The sequence below is a fragment of the Bidens hawaiensis genome, unplaced genomic scaffold (genome assembly GCF_021521415.1).
Source record: "Bidens hawaiensis isolate Kalapana, Puna unplaced genomic scaffold, B.hawaiensis_p1.1 tig00018766_1, whole genome shotgun sequence".
NCBI lineage: Eukaryota > Viridiplantae > Streptophyta > Magnoliopsida > Asterales > Asteraceae > Bidens > Bidens hawaiensis.
This window is the reverse complement of record NW_027492850.1, coordinates 165,582-183,361: the sequence shown is the minus strand read 5'-3', so window position 1 is coordinate 183,361 and position 17,780 is coordinate 165,582. Positions and strand designations below refer to the sequence as shown.

Genomic DNA, 17,780 nt, shown 5'->3' with positions numbered 1-17,780 from the left:
TCTTGTAGGTGCAACCCTTCCTTTCAGAAGTTTTCTCACGATCATCTTGCCTTTCCTTGTCTTTGTTATTTTGATCCTTATCGTTGTTATTTTGATCCTTGTCGTTTCCTCCTCCTTTGTTGGCATTCAGTTTGGCCACAATATTGGGTATGGCTTTGGCGATACCCTCAGCTATCAATTGTTCAAGGTTAGCTTTTTGATTGACCTCGTCATTGTTGTTAACTGATGTTTCAACGGTTGGGCCATCACGACCTCCCCTTGTGGCGGCTCGGTCTCCACGCCCTGCACCGCGGGGACGGCCACGACCTCTCCTTCGTACCATTTTTCTATAGTTGAACCAAGTTAAATCATCAATACAAATACGCACATCTCTATACATACAACAATTTAACATTTATTCACGACACACTTTTTCAACCATGCAATTAATAAATGACCAAAACTTAGGCAAGAGCATAATCGCTTGCTGCCTATATATTAAATAGAAATAAGTAATGTCATGAGGGCAAAAGCATACTTGCTTGATGCCCTAAACAGAAAAGTAAAGAAAATAAAAGATAGTGTCATGGCAAGAGTAGTATCACTTGATGCCTAGTACAAAAGGTAAATGAAAACAAATAACAAACATAACTGAACTCCATCACACTGAATGACGCTTCCCAAACCTCTGCTTTAACCCTCGAAGGAACCTCCCTGTGCGGCTTATTGTCGAAGCCAAGTCTTCCAAGCGCTCAGTAGCCTTATCCACAGCTTCTTCCGCTTCTTGAGCTCGTTGATGCAGTGCTTCCACCTCTCGTATAGCCATTCTCCCACGATCCTCGGTATAGATATCCCTTGAATACTGGAAGTAGGGGTCTCGGCTATCGGCGTACCCAGAGAAGCTCGCACGTCCCGTCTCAATCTGGCAAGGACCATCGTATCGCAATGAGTGCCCGATATGAACACTTCGCCTCGGTGCCATCTCGTGCATATGCATGCATGCTGGGAGTACCTGTGCGGCTAGTGCTCTCGGGAATGAAGGCTCCATGTGGAACGAGGACCGCAGCTGGTTCCATTCTTGTTGAAATGCGGTGTCGGTTTGTACCGATATTCTTGCTCCCAGTCGGGGTGGTGGTCCAACTGTTGGTCCAGCTCGAACCTCCCTTGAATGGTGTGAGTGGCTTCGCGATCGGCTCCTTCTTGTGGGTGCACTATCCCCACTTGACTCTTCGGTCGGCTCAGTCTCGGATGAGGACAAGATGTAAGGCATTCCATGGAGCGGCGATGCCTCTAGTGTCTTCCCAGCACCTGTTTGACGGGATGATCCAGCACCGGGGTGAGTTGGCGGCGTGAAGAAGGTGTTAAAATCGTGGTGCGTAGTGGGCTGGGTGGATCCGTCGATAATGTTCTTTCCATTGTTGTCCATCTCTGTGAAATAAAAACTTAGAGCGCGAAAAGGAAAAATATAAAAAGAAAACAAAATCAAAGTATAACAATTTAAATCAAATAGCACATAAGCATATAACATGATGCTAGTTCACACTTTCTTACTTAAATTCCTAGCAAGGATTTGGTTTCCTAAATCATTCGGGTAAGGTTTGCTTAAGAGTGGTGTTTCCTATGCCAACACGTGGTCGGGTTTCTCAAGTTGGTTAAAGCTTAGGTACCTAACGGGTTCCTAATTCGCTAAAACAACCTGGCTCTGATACCAATCTATCACACCCGACCGCGGGGGGGGGGGGGGGGGGGCTAGTCGTGACCGACTGATATCTACCATGAGCAGCGGAAAATAAATAAACTTAAAAGGAAATTCATAACATGCTAAGAGTTTGCAAATTCAAAGGTACAACTAAAGCAAAAGGATCACCATGACCCTTAAATTGTCTTAGGTGCATAGCACCATTAATTAGTCTAGGATGTCATCTAACGATTACATCTTTATTTATCAAGTAGTCTTCTATGACCACATTACTTTATTCTTGAGAACCAAGGCTTCTACGGTTCACTAAGGCGACTAAGGCATAATCTCATTCCGTTCCCCAATGTCTAAGTTACCTGAAAAGTACATACAAAAATACGTCAACATAATGTTGGTGAGCTCGTGAGTTTAAGACACATAATAATAAAGTTGACACATCATGGTATATCACATATCAAGTCCACAATCAAAACCTGCAACTAGCATAAGTATCCCCCAACTCATACTAAAAGTTATACCGTCCCAGACTATCGCCCTGCTAAAGCAATAATCAAACACGTAGGTTATATGCCGCAACGATCCGCAGATCTCAGTGTGGTTTACCCAACATAGGGTCACTGTGCGTGGGGGTCTCCCAAATAGTACTATCCATACAAGCCTCCGGCCCATCCCCTCGGGCTAATGATTGTGTAAAAAGTTGGGACAAAATTTAGCAGTAAAACACCCCGATAGTTCCATACCATATAAAAAGTTTAGGAGTATGTACTAGTTCCAAAAAATTTAAGTAAAAAGGGATTACACGCGAGACTCACCGAATGCTCCAAGTAAATCAACGACTGACTTCCCGAAAGTGGTGGTTCCTATGGTAAATGACGAATTATAAATACTTAACTCAACTAGTTTTAACCTCAATAACGATTAAATAGTGAAACGGGTATTTATCTCTAAGCGTTGGCCCAAGTGTTAAGTTCCCGGTGGATAAAGTTTCCTTTTATGGAAAGTTTACTCTTATACAATTTATAATATTGATGATGTGTGTTCAAGTATTTAGTTTAACATCTAAATGTGTTAGATATCTCGTTTTACTTGACCATGTTTTAATAAAGTTCCTGTATTTAGAAGGTTCGGACCTCATGTTCAGTTGGGGGTTTCCGTATGGCCATAAGAACTATATAATTTATTCACATCAGTAGCATGGTCATTTCTGGTTGGAAACATCAGCCCTCGGGTTTTCAAAAGTTAACAATACAGGTAGTTATCGGTGTTGTCGGTTTTTAACGACAAGCCTTCAAAATATGGTTTTCGTAAACAAATTCCCTTATAATTAAAACTCCAAATTTTCCAGAATATTAAAGTATACGAAAACATATTATATTCAGATCTGAGATTTTAGAAAGTTTGGTGATGTAAGGACTTAGTTCCCGTACTATCGTTTAGCATTCGTTTTGGTGAAAACAGGGTTCAAGACTTGGTTAATTTTAGGAAAATAGGTAAACACTAAAATTATGACTTTATTACAATATACTTACTGTAAAAAAAATAAATTCAGAATGTTCATATTATTGTAGTTTTGAAACTGCCCGTTCGGCTTATGTCGGTTCGCCGTAACTAGCGGTTAAATGTCAAATCTTGTCCAAAGAGGTGTTGCTTTTCCATAAAATGTTTTTAAACATTTATATTAAATATTTTAAACAAAATTTTCTGGAAAAATGTGGGTCTTACAGTTTTGAAGCGTTTTAGTCTTCAAAACCGGCACGTTCGGTTTTAAACGAAACAATACTTTAAAGTTGTAAACGGGCCGTTTTGTAAGCACAATTTCCCTTAACCATTTCATAGCTTATATTTACCTATTTAAATTATATTCTTCAGTTTTAAAGGTTCAGTTTTATGTTTTCCGGAAATTACGGTTTGACTTGACTTTTGTTACAAAAATACCCTTTTTAAACGAAAACCCACTTTTTGGTCACCAAACCACTTAGGACCAGTTTTGATAAAAAAAAATAAGTTATTTTTACATTACATAGGTTTAAAAAAAACATAACCTTGGCTGCATTAATGCTAACGAACTCGGTTTCGGCCCGTTTGGCTTCTAGTTCGGTTTTTAATGCGAGGTTTCGCGAAAGACAGATTTGGGCCAGCTTATTATTTTTCAAAATATCATTTTTAAATCTGTACAATAATGTCATAATCTTATTTAGGTTTACGGGCTTATTTCTTAGTTAAACGAGTTATAAAATACGGGTTTTATAACGGTTTTTAATATACGGTTGATGTTACTTTCCGGGGCTGAACTTGTGCAGCTTATTGGGCTTATTTTTACTGTTTTTAAACTTCTGGAAATTATGTTAAAAAGAATGGTCACTTGTCGGTGCGGTTTTCAAACTAGTTTGTCTATTAAAAGAGTTACCGGACGGTTTATTATTAGCTTTCGGGTTTGGTTCTTTTCCAGGTTTAAGGACAAAAATAAAATAATTTTAACTTTTGAAACCTATGCTAACAGTTCAGAAGTTAAAAAGTCGCATATTTGTCCGATTTTCGAACTAGTTTGACTTTAAACGAGTAACCGAATGGCCATTATTTGGCCACGGTTTTGGGACTGCATGACATGTGATTTTTAAGGTTCCAGACCAGTGATAGATTCTGCAGATTCTGGTTATTATGTAAACGAAGTTTTAAGATTCAGTTTCTTGGCCCGTTTTGTTTAAAAATAAGGTTTTTGTTTATAAATTTCGAACTTATTCAGAAGTTAATTTACTAATGCTCTAAATCAGATTTATTAATATGTTTAGATAAATTTTAAGCAAATTTATTTACTTATTCGTTCACGGTTTAACATGGAGCCAACGCTTAGAAAAATATGCAAACAGAAACGAATATTGGCTGTGGTGGTACCTGGTGCGTGTTAGGGTTTCACGAGCAACCTGATTCCTTGCTTCTGGACTGATTCCACCAGCAAGACAGCGAGACATACGGAAGAATAGGGCTGCTGTGAGCGACCAGAATATTAGCAACAATCGAATAGGGTTCAGAATTGGAATAGAAAATAATAGAACGTTGGATTACCAGATTATGGATGCTGCTTGGCTCGTTCAGAATCTTCAGCAGAGAGTCAGAGAGAGAACAGGGAGTTATGGGGGTTGCAAGAAGTGAAATTTGATATTGATTATAAAGACTGAGATGGAGATTTGGGGCAGAGGATTTCTTGGTATGTTAAGGCATGCAATGACTCTTATTGGTGGTGCAGAGGAAGCGTGAATGGAGGAAAAAGAAGAAGGTGTTCAGGGTTTTCATTGGTGCAAAAGATCTGATCAGGATTTTGAAGATATAATATCTTTTGTTATTATTGTTATTATTATTAATATTATTAATGTTATTATTCAAAAATGTTCTAAATATTTACAATGGGGCTGGTCTTTGTATAAAGATGATGTGCAATATATTGAAGGTGATTGTACTACGAATCACGATTCTTGTTTATCGGTTTTTGTTTCATTTGATTCGGTTACCGGAAATAATATAGAATGTCGTTTGATGTTTGAGTTATATATTTTGGCTACCCAGTAAGATTAAAAAGATGTTGGAATGTTTCTTAAAATTTTCGAGATATCGGGCTCGGGTCCGTTTTGGTTAACTAGTCCATGTTCGTTTTGTTTTTATTTGGCCAAGCCTATCGACATACTTTTCGCTCTGACCAACTAAATTTTCAATATCTAATGATAAGAAAGGAAAAAAAATAAAAAAATAAAATTTTAGCCCTATATTTGGAGTGTCACAGTCTCCCATGGTTATAAGAAATTTCGTCCTCGAAATTTGCCTAAGGTGTGATTCTCATACCCTAGTGGTTTCTATTCCTTAGTTAACTAACTAACACGCTGCTAATCTCAACATGTAAACACATAGCATGTATCGCATTTGCAATCTAAGTACACAATTACCTTTTTAGACATAAGGGCTTAGATCATGCAACATTCTTTTATGGTTCAGGGTCATCTATCACACATGCATCTTCGTAAATTTTACGTTGGTCCAAAAATAGATGCGGGTATTTTTGTTTTGCATCTTCCTCCACCTCCCATGTAAACTCGGGTCCTCTCTTCGAATTCCACCTAATTTTTACTATCGGGATTTGACGTCTCCTAAGCTTCTTCACTTGCCTATCCACTACTTCAAGTGGTTCTTCAACGAATTTCAACTTCTCATCAAGTTTGATTTCCTCATGCGGTATGACTAACGATTCGTTGGCTACGCATTTTCTTAAATTGGACACATGAAATGTGTCGTGGATATTACCCAGTTCCAGTGGCAATTTAAGACGGTATGCCACCGCACCAATTCTTTCAAACACTTCAAATGGTCCTATGTATCTTGGGCTTAATTTACCTTTCTTTCCAAAACGGATAGCACCTTTCCAAAGCGACACCTTTAACAAAACCATATCACCAACTTCAAATTCTAACGGCTTTCGTCTAACATCGGCATAGCTCTTGTACCGGTCCATTGCCGTTTTCAACTTCTCCCTAATCTTGATAATTTTATCGGTCGTTTCTTGAATGATATCGGGTCCTGTCAATTGGCTATCTCCCATTTCTGCCCAACACACAGGTGATCTACACTTACGGCCATATATGGCTTCGAGTGTCTCGCTGTCTTGCTGGTGGAATCAGTCCAGAAGCAAGGAATCAGGTTGTTCGTGAAACCCTAACACGCACCAGGTACCACCACAGCCAATATTCGTTTCTGTTTGCATATTATTCTAAGCTTTGGCTCCGTGTTAAACCCGCATGTTAAACCGTGAACGAATAAGTAAATAAACTTGCTTAAAATTTATCTAAACATATTAATAAATCTGATTTAGAGCATTAGTAAATTAACTTCTGAATAAGTTCGAAATTTATAAACAAAAACCTTATTTTTAAACAAAACGGGCCAAGAAACTGAATCTTAAAACTTCGTTTACATAATAACCAGAATCTGCAGAATCTATCACTGGTCTGGAACCTTAAAAATCACATGTCATGCAGTCCCAAAACCGTGGCCAAATAATGGCCATTCGGTTACTCGTTTAAAGTCAAACTAGTTCGAAAATCGGACAAATATGCGACTTTTTAACTTCTGAACTGTTAGCATAGGTTTCAAAAGTTAAAATTATTTTATTTTTGTCCTTAAACCTGGAAAAGAACCAAACCCGAAAGCTAATAATAAACCGTCCGGTAACTCTTTTAATAGACAAACTAGTTTGAAAACCGCACCGACAAGTGACCATTCTTTTTAACATAATTTCCAGAAGTTTAAAAACAGTAAAAATAAGCCCAATAAGCTGCACAAGTTCAGCCCCGGAAAGTAACATCAACCGTATATTAAAAACCGTTATAAAACCCGTATTTTATAACTCGTTTAACTAAGAAATAAGCCCGTAAACCTAAATAAGATTATGACATTATTGTACAGATTTAAAAATGATATTTTGAAAAATAATAAGCTGGCCCAAATCTGTCTTTCGCGAAACCTCGCATTAAAAACCGAACTAGAAGCCAAACGGGCCGAAACCGAGTTCGTTAGCATTAATGCAGCCAAGGTTATGTTTTTTTTAAACCTATGTAATGTAAAAACAACTTATTTTTTTTATCAAAACTGGTCCTAAGTGGTTTGGTGACCAAAAAGTGGGTTTTCGTTTAAAAAGGGTATTTTTGGAACAAAAGTCAAGTCAAACCGTAATTTCCGGAAAACATAAAACCGAACCTTTAAAACTGAAGAATATAATTTAAATAGGTAAATATAAGCTATGAAATGGTTAAGGGAAATTGTGCTTACAAAACAGCCCGTTTACAACTTAAAGTATTGTTTCGTTTAAAACTGAACGTGCCGGTTCTTAAGACTAAAACGCTTCAAAACTGTAAGACCCACATTTTTCCAGAAAATTTTGTTTAAAATATTTAATATAAATGTATAAAAACATTTTATGGAAAAACAACACCTCTTTGGACAAGATTTGACATTTAACCGCTAGTTACGGCGAACCGACATAAGCCGAACGGGCAGTTTCAAAACTACAATAATATGAACATTCTGAATTTAGTTTTTTTTACAGTAAGTATATTGTAATAAAGTCATAATTTTAGTGTTTACCTATTTTCCTAAAATTAACCAAGTCTTGAACCCGGTTTTCACCTAAACGAATGCTAAACGATAGTACGGGAACTAAGTCCTTACATCACCAAACTTTCTAAAATCTCATATCTGAATATAATATGTTTTCTTATACCTTAATATTCTGGAAAATTTGGAGTTTTAATTATAAGGGAATTTGTTTACGAAAACCATATTTTAAAGGCTTGTCGTTAAAAACCAACAACACCGATAACTACCTGTATTGTTAACTTTTGAAAACCCGAGGGCTGATGTTTCCAACCAGAAATGACCATGCTACTGATGTGAATAAATTATATAGTTCTTATGGCCATACGGAAACCCGCAACCGAACATGAGGCCCGGACCTTCTAAATATAGGAACTTTATTAAAACATGGTCAAGTAAAACGAGATATCTAACACATTTAGATGTTAAACTAAATACTTGAACACATATCATCAATATTATAAATTGTATAAGAGTAAACTTTCCATAAAAGGAAACTTTATCCACCGGGAACTTAACACTTGGGCCAACGCTTAGAGATAAATACCCGTTTCACTATTGAATCGTTATTGAGGTTAAAACTAGTTGAGTTAAGTATTTATAATTCGTTATTTACCATAGGAACCACCACTTTCGGGAAGTCAGTCGTTGATTTACTTGGAGCATTCGGTGAGTCTCGCGTGTAATCCCTTTTTACTTAAATTTTTGGGAACTAGTACATACTCCTAAACTTTTTATATGGTATGGAACTATCGGGGTGTTTTACTGCTAAATTTTGTCCCAACTTTTTACACAATCATTAGCCCGAGGGGATGGGCCGGAGGCTTGTATGGATAGTACTATTTGGGAGACCCCCACGCACAGTGACCCTATGTTGGGTAAACCACACTGAGATCTGCGGATCGTTGCGACATATAACCTACGTGTTTGATTATTGCTTTAGCAGGGCGATAGTCTGGGACGGTATAACTTCTAGTATGAGTTGGGGGATACTTCTAGTTGCAGGTTTGATTGTGGACTTGATATGTGATATACCATGATGTGTCAACTTTATTATTATGTGTCTTAAACTCACGAGCTCACCAACATTATGTTGACGTATTTTAGTATGTACTTTTCAGGTAACTTAGCCATTGGGGAACGGAATGAGATTATGCCTTAGTCGCCTTAGTGAACCGTAGAAGCCTTGGTTCTCAAGAATAAAGTAATGTGGTCATAGAAGACTACTTGATAAATAAAGATGTAATCGTTAGATGACATCCTAGACTAATTAATGGTGCTATGCACCTAAGACAATTTAAGGGTCATGGTGATCCTTTTGCTTTAGTTGTACCTTTGAATTTGCAAACTCTTAGCATGTTATGAATTTCCTTTTAAGTTTATTTATTTTCCGTTGCTCATGGTTGATACCAGTCGGTCACGACTAGCCCCCCCCCACCCCCGGGTCGGGTGTGACAACATGTCAATCTCTTATGTATTATTATTCTTTCTTCCCGCCCCTATCTCATATTAATTATACATACTTTTTAAAGTTCTTTTTATATATTTTTTGTTTAACGATTTCTCTAATTGATTTTACAAAACGTAATTTATATTGTTAAAATAAGTTAGGTTTATTTATAAAACATTTTTTTAAAGTGAACATTTTCATTATTCAACGGGTTCAATGTTAAGAACATGCGGATCTTTAATTGAACCCGACCCACTTTCTTTTCACCTGTAACCGCAATATCTTTCTTTCTATCCATATTTTGTTGATCAAAACCTTATTGATTATCCTTTACTGTACATTCTTTAACTAATCGAACGTTTTCTTCTATTGATGGTTGGTTCATATTGTTTCGATTGTACCGTTTATGTTCTCATAATGCTATTTTACTTTAGTTGCTACCATATTTTTAGTGTATTATCTAATGTTGTATCGAAAGAAGTATTTGGAGATTTATGATTTATTTTTAAGTTTATGAATAATAGTTATAATTTAACTTCGTACTTAATCATGTATTACCCAACTTTATTTATCAAAAGTTATCACTTACAAAATTTAATTTGTTCATCCCGTGTAAGACACCGGCACATAACCTAGTATTTTATTAAAGTGACATTTACATATATCCATTCCCTAAGTTTATTTATTACATATTTTCCCATCACTTAAAAATCAATTACATATTTCCCCTCTCTAAATCATATATATTACATATCTTCCCATTTCATTAAAATTAACTAACTAAATGATTGTATTACCTTTAATGAACTAATTAAAAAAACTGTTTAGAAAGTTGGCATTTACACCACTCACCTTTTCTATTGTTACACAAGTTCTAATAATTAGCATTTACAAACAATCATTCTCCACTTTGCTAATATGAGTTAAAAAAAATATTATTAGACCGATCAAGAACAACAAATATTTATTATCATTAGATAGAGGGATTAAAAAACAAGACATTATTATATATTATACTAGGTTAGGTACCCGTGTACAACACGGGTTTAACAAATTCAATTTGATAAGTCTAAAAACATTCTAAAAATCATAACAAAAATTTGGGTATTAAATATAAAGGTAGAAACATAGAACACATTAATCATAAAACATGTAAAATATAATATGGTCGGACACAATATAAATGAAAAATACCCAGATAAATAATCGCAATATAAATTATTGTTCTACGCTAGTACCTAACCTAAACGTTGAAAAATACCTAAACTAATAAGAAATTAATTTCGGATCAGTCAATTTAGTAATTGAAAAATATTCAGCATTGTTTTTAAGATTATAGTTCTTGATCTCGATCCTATAGGCGAAACTTTCTTTCTATTAAAACGTTGAAAGCAGCAGTGAGCGTTAATAGTTCAGCCTTGACTATGGAAAACATCATATGTATTTACTTCAAATATTAAAAGTTATAGAATTTCACTATTATAGTAATGTTATTATAAACGATTGAAAAAGACAATAAGTGTTCGTCCAGGACGTCTTTAGCAATTTGTCCTGTCATCTTGTTTGCCTCCCGCTCAAACATTGTAAGAATCACATGACTCTTATGGGGATCTTGTATCTAAAAAAATAATTATTAAAATAAATTTAAAAGATAAAGCATGGTCATTACCGTTAATAAAATGTTAAAAAGAATTGAAAACCTAATCATAGGAGATGATACATAGTCTGAGTGCAATTGTCATCGACACATTTGTACTGCTTCTTCATTTCAAAATCAGCTGAATCCTATCCTTATCAATTCAGCTGAATCCTCTCCTTATCAATTCTGACAGTTTGGTTTTAACTCCGTTTATACATAAATCACAACTGTGATAATAGCATGAGTTTTTATTGCATACAACTTTGATCTTACCAACAAAAATAAGAGATTTAACCTATCCAGAATTAATCAAATTTTAATAATGATATTTCTGTGGAACTAAAAACAAATATTTTTTAAAATTGTAACATACCTCTGTTATTTCATTAATTTCACGAATGTTGATGGAATTAATTTCATTAAGAAATTCTTCTTCCAGTGACGAGACCATAGAGGTACCAACGGACCGATGAGAGGATGTTTCTTCACCAATGTAGGCAAAAAGCTGGTGTGATGAAAGATTATTTGTTATATTCAGTACCTAACTTTGAATAACAAAAGAAGCAGAGAAGTCGATCTTATATAAAATTAACAATCATTGAATGAGTTTAATGGTATTTTGGTAACATATTATAATGAGCATAAATCAATCAATTTAACGGATTAGATTCGACTATAAATCAATCAATTTAAAAGATTATATTGAGCGTAAATCATTCAATTTGACAAATTACATATTTAAAATAAATTCCATAATTAAAGTAATTTGTCAAAAACATATGGAGTTAACCAAAATAAGGTGAAATTTAAATTTTAAATTCAAAGAATTTGTCAAAATGTGCAACGTAAAATTGATTCAGCAATATTAAAATCAAATAATTTCCTTAGTTAAATTCAAAACAAATCAAAATAAAACGTACATATTAAAGGAAATGAATAATAATATTTTGTATTAATCCATTCCAAAGTTATAATGGACAAACCTTTCCAAAGTTATAATGGGCAAACCTTTGGAAAAACTTATTATGTGTTTTAGTGCATATATGGTTCACCAATAACAACATGCACACATACATGGTTTACTCCATAAATTATATGATTGACATAATCACGAATTTATATGTTATATACATGTATTTATGAATATATGAAACATCATTATATTTAAAATCATACCACTGTAAGAGAAGAACATTATGCTCTGCATTTGCATGATGGGGTCAAGACTGGCCATAACATCCCTGTGAAGAAAAGAATAGAAACAAATACTAAGATCATGAGCTCCGATGTTTGCTTCAAACTCTAAACATGATGTGATAATAACTCATTGCGTCATGGTTCAAGATTTTGTTTATAACATGTATATTCTTAACTTAAATGGCTTTAGATAGCGTATTTCTTTACAAATGTATAAAGACAAAAGGATGGATATATGCATTGGCTTTAATGGCTTTAGATCAACTGTTGCACACATGTGACACCTAAGGTATGAGATACGATCAAATCCAAAAGTAAGTTAATAAATACAATAAAAACAGCTTTTCTTTCAAGTATAAACTGGTCAGGAAGAAACATACCAGGTTGGATAAATAGCATTTTTCAAACATTGCCATTGATTCCCGGATGAAGTGATACCTATACACATGCAAACAGTTTATAATATATCTTATATCAAATATTGAATCAATTGTGATCACATATAGGTTTTACTTTAGAAGTGTGAAAATAATGTTTTCAGTAACACAAAACCAAAATCTGCCCTGGAGTTTGTTCAGTTAGTATGAAAATAGTTGTTCATTTGTGATAAATGTCATTGACTCAAAACAACTAATTATTAACAACTTTGTTAAAACTTTAAAAGTCTTGAACATTTAAAAGTTAATATTAGTAGAGATAGGAAGATGAAAAAAACAAAGCATAAAGATAATAAAAAAGTTTATAGATGTCTTACAGTGGATCCAACACCAACTTTGAGCTTCCTTAACAAATGAACTTGCTACATACAGAAAAACTGTGCCAACTTGCTAATTTTTAGAACAAATAATGGTAGTAAATTAGATCTATAAAATAAATAAATAAATAAATAAATAAATAAAAGTAAGTGAAAGAAGCATGTTTACCGAGTTACCTTGACCAGGTTGATGATGAATTCCCTAAGAATTCAAGATTTTTATGCCACACTATTCTGCAGGGTAATAAATAGTTGATTAACAAAGGAAACATGAATGGATAATATTCAAAAAGAAACATTTATAAGTAAAAACACGATGTTATGAAATTGATTTAGGATCAAGAATCTTTTTTCTAAATTCATCTTCATTTTAATTAAATGTTACTTTTTCAGCACAATCACACGCACTAATTGAAACCAAGTACGAATAAACATCTAAAAAACTAAATGAATTCATAAATCTGTAGATGAATTCAAATAACTAATCAGAAACCAATTCAATCAATTTAGGTTTATATCAATGAGAAAATAGAAACAGCTACCTGATTATGCTGCAACTGAAGGTCCAAAGATTTCAATGTTGCCTCAGATTATGCTGCAAAAGAAGTAAACTATAATAAAATCCATGAATATTTTAACAGAAGTTATATTATAAACAAACATCAATCAATAATAAGCTACTACCTAAAATTATCAATCAACAATTATCAAAATCGGCAAGCCTAGACATAGAGAAAAGCAATTAAGATAAGAAACAGAAGAATAAGATGGCCGGATTTGTTCGAATAAGAAGAAACGGTGGCCGGCTTATCAACAGCGGATAGGTTAGTAGAGATGAATCGGGCCGGGTATATGAAATGGGTTTCTAAATAGGCGGTGGTGGGAGGCGGTAACGATGAGACATGGAATAAAAGATTCCGGTAGGCATAACGATGAGACTTGGATGATGATGAAGATGATGATAACACAATGTGATAATGATTTCCGGATCTAGAAGACATGTCGATATACTGAATCAATTGGAAAGGGGAAAGATAGATTTAGGGTTTCTCTTATAAATGAATGTTGTTAAGTGTTTATGAGATGAATAGGGTCGGATACCCGGTATTGAAAAGGTATTTTGTGGGAGGCGGAAATTGGTGAGGAATAATGTGGTAAGGTGATGACACGTGGCACGAGGGAAGTTTTATTTATTTACTAGGGTATATACCCGCGTAACACGCGGGTGGAATAACATGTCACTAAACATAATAAATTTATATAACAAATTCAAGCACACAAAATTTCTTCAACTTTGGAATCAAAACGTTAATCATTTACAATGTCTAGATATTAAAAGTTTAAAGTTACAATAAGTTAGTGTACACCAAACCACAAAAAAACATCAACAAAAATATCTAAACATGTTCTTTCATATTAAACCACCATCAACTTCTTTAAATATTCTAACAAAAAAAACTCATTTTGTTTCACCACCTGAAAAAACATTATTATCCAAATTAAATATATCATTAAAATAATAACATGTTTAATAATGAAAGCCCATGTTACACACGGATGGAAGTTATAATAAAAGTAAAAAATATATATAATGTAATACGTAAATTGAGTTATATTATATAATGATTTTTATTTATAACTTTTATAATAACATTTTGATATATCTATACCCTATTAATTATAAACTATAATTTGTAAACCAAACATTGGTGTTTGATTTATTTTAAAACAAAACATTCATACCGATATCATTGTACATTTTATGTTTCTAAAAATAACTTTTAGAACAAAGTGTTGTCACATATTAAAAAATGTATTTTTATAACGTTGGAAGAATTGGAGACGAAGACTCAAACAATGATGTAAAATTTCAATATCTTTCAATGGTTAGTAACATGTATCATACGTGTGAAAATTGTATATATATATATATATATTTAGCGACAATGATAATAATAATAACAATAATAATAATAATAATGAATTGATTGTGTAATATTTATAAGAAAAAATAATTTTACATTCATTATAAGGTATTACATTGTTGTTTTTATTAAAATAAAATAACATACAACAACAAATAACGTAAAATGCCAATTTAAAACATATTTCTAACTTAATCCATGAAGCCAAAAAGATATATCAATTAAAACTACATCATGATATAGGAAAGTCATAAAGTCTTGTTTAATAAACAATCATCGAAATATAAAGAAATGTGTTGTAATTTTTTATACTTACAAAGAATAAAACTAATATCACTACAAAATCAATTCAATGCATTGTTAATAAGAGAAATAAAGGTGCAAATACAATTACAAACTTATAAACAAATCATAAATCTCTATGTATATCCTTGGAATGAGAATTCTAAACAACAAATTCAAGCAACACAAAACTTCTTCAAACTTTCGGACCAAAACGTTAACCATTTACATTGTCTAGATATTAAAAGTTACAATAAGTTAATGTACACCGAACAAATAAAAAACATCAACAAAAGACATAAACATGTTCTTTCATATTAAACTACCGTCAACTTCTTCAAACATTCTACCAAAAGAAACTCATTTTGCTTCACCACCTGAAAATATAATAAAACAATAGCATCCAAAATAAATATATTATAATAAATAATACTATTATTAGAATAAATTGTTAAACTTCTTCAAACATTCTACCAAAAGAAACTCATCTTGAACATTTATTTTTTATTTTTAACCAATCTTGCAACAAACTTTTAAAGCACTAACATTAATATTTTGTTAAACTTACAAAACTTAAAAATGTTTTACAATAAATGAATTTTCAAATAATATTGGAAAGATTGTTTGAATTTATGTTGACTTTGGAAAGATTAACTTTATCATAAAATCGGTTGCTAAATAAGTGTGTGTGTGTGTGTATGTGTGTGTGTGTTAAAAGGAAAATCAAACCCGAGCTGACCCATTAAAAAATATGTATTTAACTCTAAAAAGTTTTGAAATATAATTTGTTATTATGGAAATGTCAAATCCGTTTTAAATTAATTTATTGACTGCTTAACAAAAATAGTTTGTAAAAACAATCAATAATTTAATTTGTTCTTATTTGAAATTCAAAATTTTGACCACAAATTAAAACATAATAGGATTAGATAACATTAATTTTGTTAAACGTATTATGTATAGAAACTTTCTAAACATAAGTTTGAATATAATAAACTGGTTTATTGTAAATAATTATCTCCAAAAATAACATATTGATTATAAAAAATACTATTATTAGAATAATTATACATTGAAAATTATAAATTAAAAACATAAATTATATTCAAATAATCATGCCCAAAAATAACCGATTGATTATAAAAAAAAGTATTAACAGAATGTATTATATTCTAATATTTAATATTTTCATGTTTAAGGTTTTTCGAAAATTAGTTAGTATTTAATAATAATAATAATAATGCATTGAGTAATTTAGGAATCAAATAATAATAATAATAATAATAACATTAATTATTTTCTTAATTATCTTTTTATAGTCAAAGCTTTAAATATAATTTGAATTTCAAATTATAGTAAACATGTCAATTAATAACGAATTAAGTTAACGTACATTTATATTTTTAGAAAATTCTAGAATTAATTATATTTGGAAGATCAATATTATAATTTAATATGTATTTTAAATATCAATCTTACTAATTAGTAAATTTATAATTTAGTAAATATTAATAAAAAATATGTAAATTTATAATTACTAACAATAATATTTTGTTAAATCACTAACATTAATATTTTGTCAAACTTGCAAAACTTAAAAACGTTTTACGATAGATGAATTTTTAAATAACTTTGGAAAGATTGTTTAAATTTATGTTGACTTTGGAAATATTAACTTTATCATAAAATCGGTTGCTAAATAAGTGTGTGTGTATATATATATGTGTGTGTGTGTATGTGCGCGCGCGCGTTAAAAGGAAAATCAAACCCGAGTTAAACCATTAAAAAATATGTATTTAACTCTAAAAAGTTTTGAAATATAATTTGTTATTATGGAAATGTCAAATCTATTTTAAACTAATTTATTGACTGCTTAATAAAAATAGTTTGTAAAAACAATCAATAATTTAATTTGTTCTTATTTGAAATTCAAAATTTTGACCACAAATTAAAACACATTAGGATTATATAATATTAATTTTGTTAAACGTATTATGTATAGAAATTTTCTAAACATAAGTTTGAATATAATAAACCGGTTTATTGTAAATAGTTATCTTCAAAAATAACATATTGATTATAAAAAAAATACTATTATTAGAATAATTATACATTGAATATTATAAATTAAAAAAATAAATTTTATTCAAATAATCGTGTCCAAAAATAACCGATTGATTATGAAAAAAAAAAGTATTATTAGAATTTATTATATTCTAATATTTAATATTTCCATGTTTAAGGTTTTTCGAAAATCAGTTAATATTTAATAATAATACATTGAGTAATTTAGGGATCAAATAATAACAATAATAAAAACATATATTACTTCCTTAATTATCGTTTTGATTTATTAAAAACATAAATTATTTCCTTAATTATCATTTTGATAGTCAAATCTTTAAATATAATTTGAATTTCAAATTATAGTAAACAGGTCAACAAATAACATATTAAGTTAATGTACATTTAAATTTTTAGAAAATTCTAGAATAAGTTATATTTGGAAGATCAATATTATATTTTAATATGTATTTTAAAGATCAATATTATAATATAGTAAATTTATAATTTAGTAAATAAATAAAAAATTAGTAAATTTATAATTAAATTTCAGGAATATTAAAGATTAATATTATATATGAAACAAATAAATTACAAACAAATTTATTAAACATTCAAAACAATTGTATTATTAAATCGAAGTTTATGACTTTTGA

General features: G+C 31.5%; 1 protein-coding gene and 2 long non-coding RNA genes across 3 annotated transcripts; all 3 read right to left on the bottom strand.

Moving 5' to 3' along the window:
• Positions 1-5,651: 5,651 nt before the first annotated feature.
• LOC143556995 (uncharacterized) lies at positions 5,652-6,263 on the bottom strand. Its single transcript, XM_077046172.1, has one exon. It carries the CDS (start codon positions 6,261-6,263, stop codon positions 5,652-5,654), a length of 612 nt encoding a protein of 203 aa, XP_076902287.1.
• Positions 6,264-10,330: 4,067 nt separating this feature from the next.
• LOC143556983 (uncharacterized) lies at positions 10,331-11,397 on the bottom strand. Its single transcript, XR_013139485.1, has 3 exons — positions 11,276-11,397; positions 10,964-11,129; positions 10,331-10,881 (listed from the first exon to the last, which is right to left on the bottom strand). It is a non-coding gene; the product is annotated as an uncharacterized LOC143556983 (long non-coding RNA).
• A 523-nt stretch (positions 11,398-11,920) lies between these two features.
• LOC143556984 (uncharacterized) lies at positions 11,921-12,913 on the bottom strand. Its single transcript, XR_013139486.1, has 3 exons — positions 12,854-12,913; positions 12,480-12,537; positions 11,921-12,143 (listed from the first exon to the last, which is right to left on the bottom strand). It is a non-coding gene; the product is annotated as an uncharacterized LOC143556984 (long non-coding RNA).
• Between the last annotated feature and the right edge of the window lie 4,867 nt (positions 12,914-17,780).

Excerpts from the sequence above, each read along its gene's own strand:
- LOC143556995 (XM_077046172.1), bottom strand. The coding sequence starts at position 6,263 with ATGGGAGATAGCCAATTGACAGGACCCGATATCATTCAAGAAACGACC.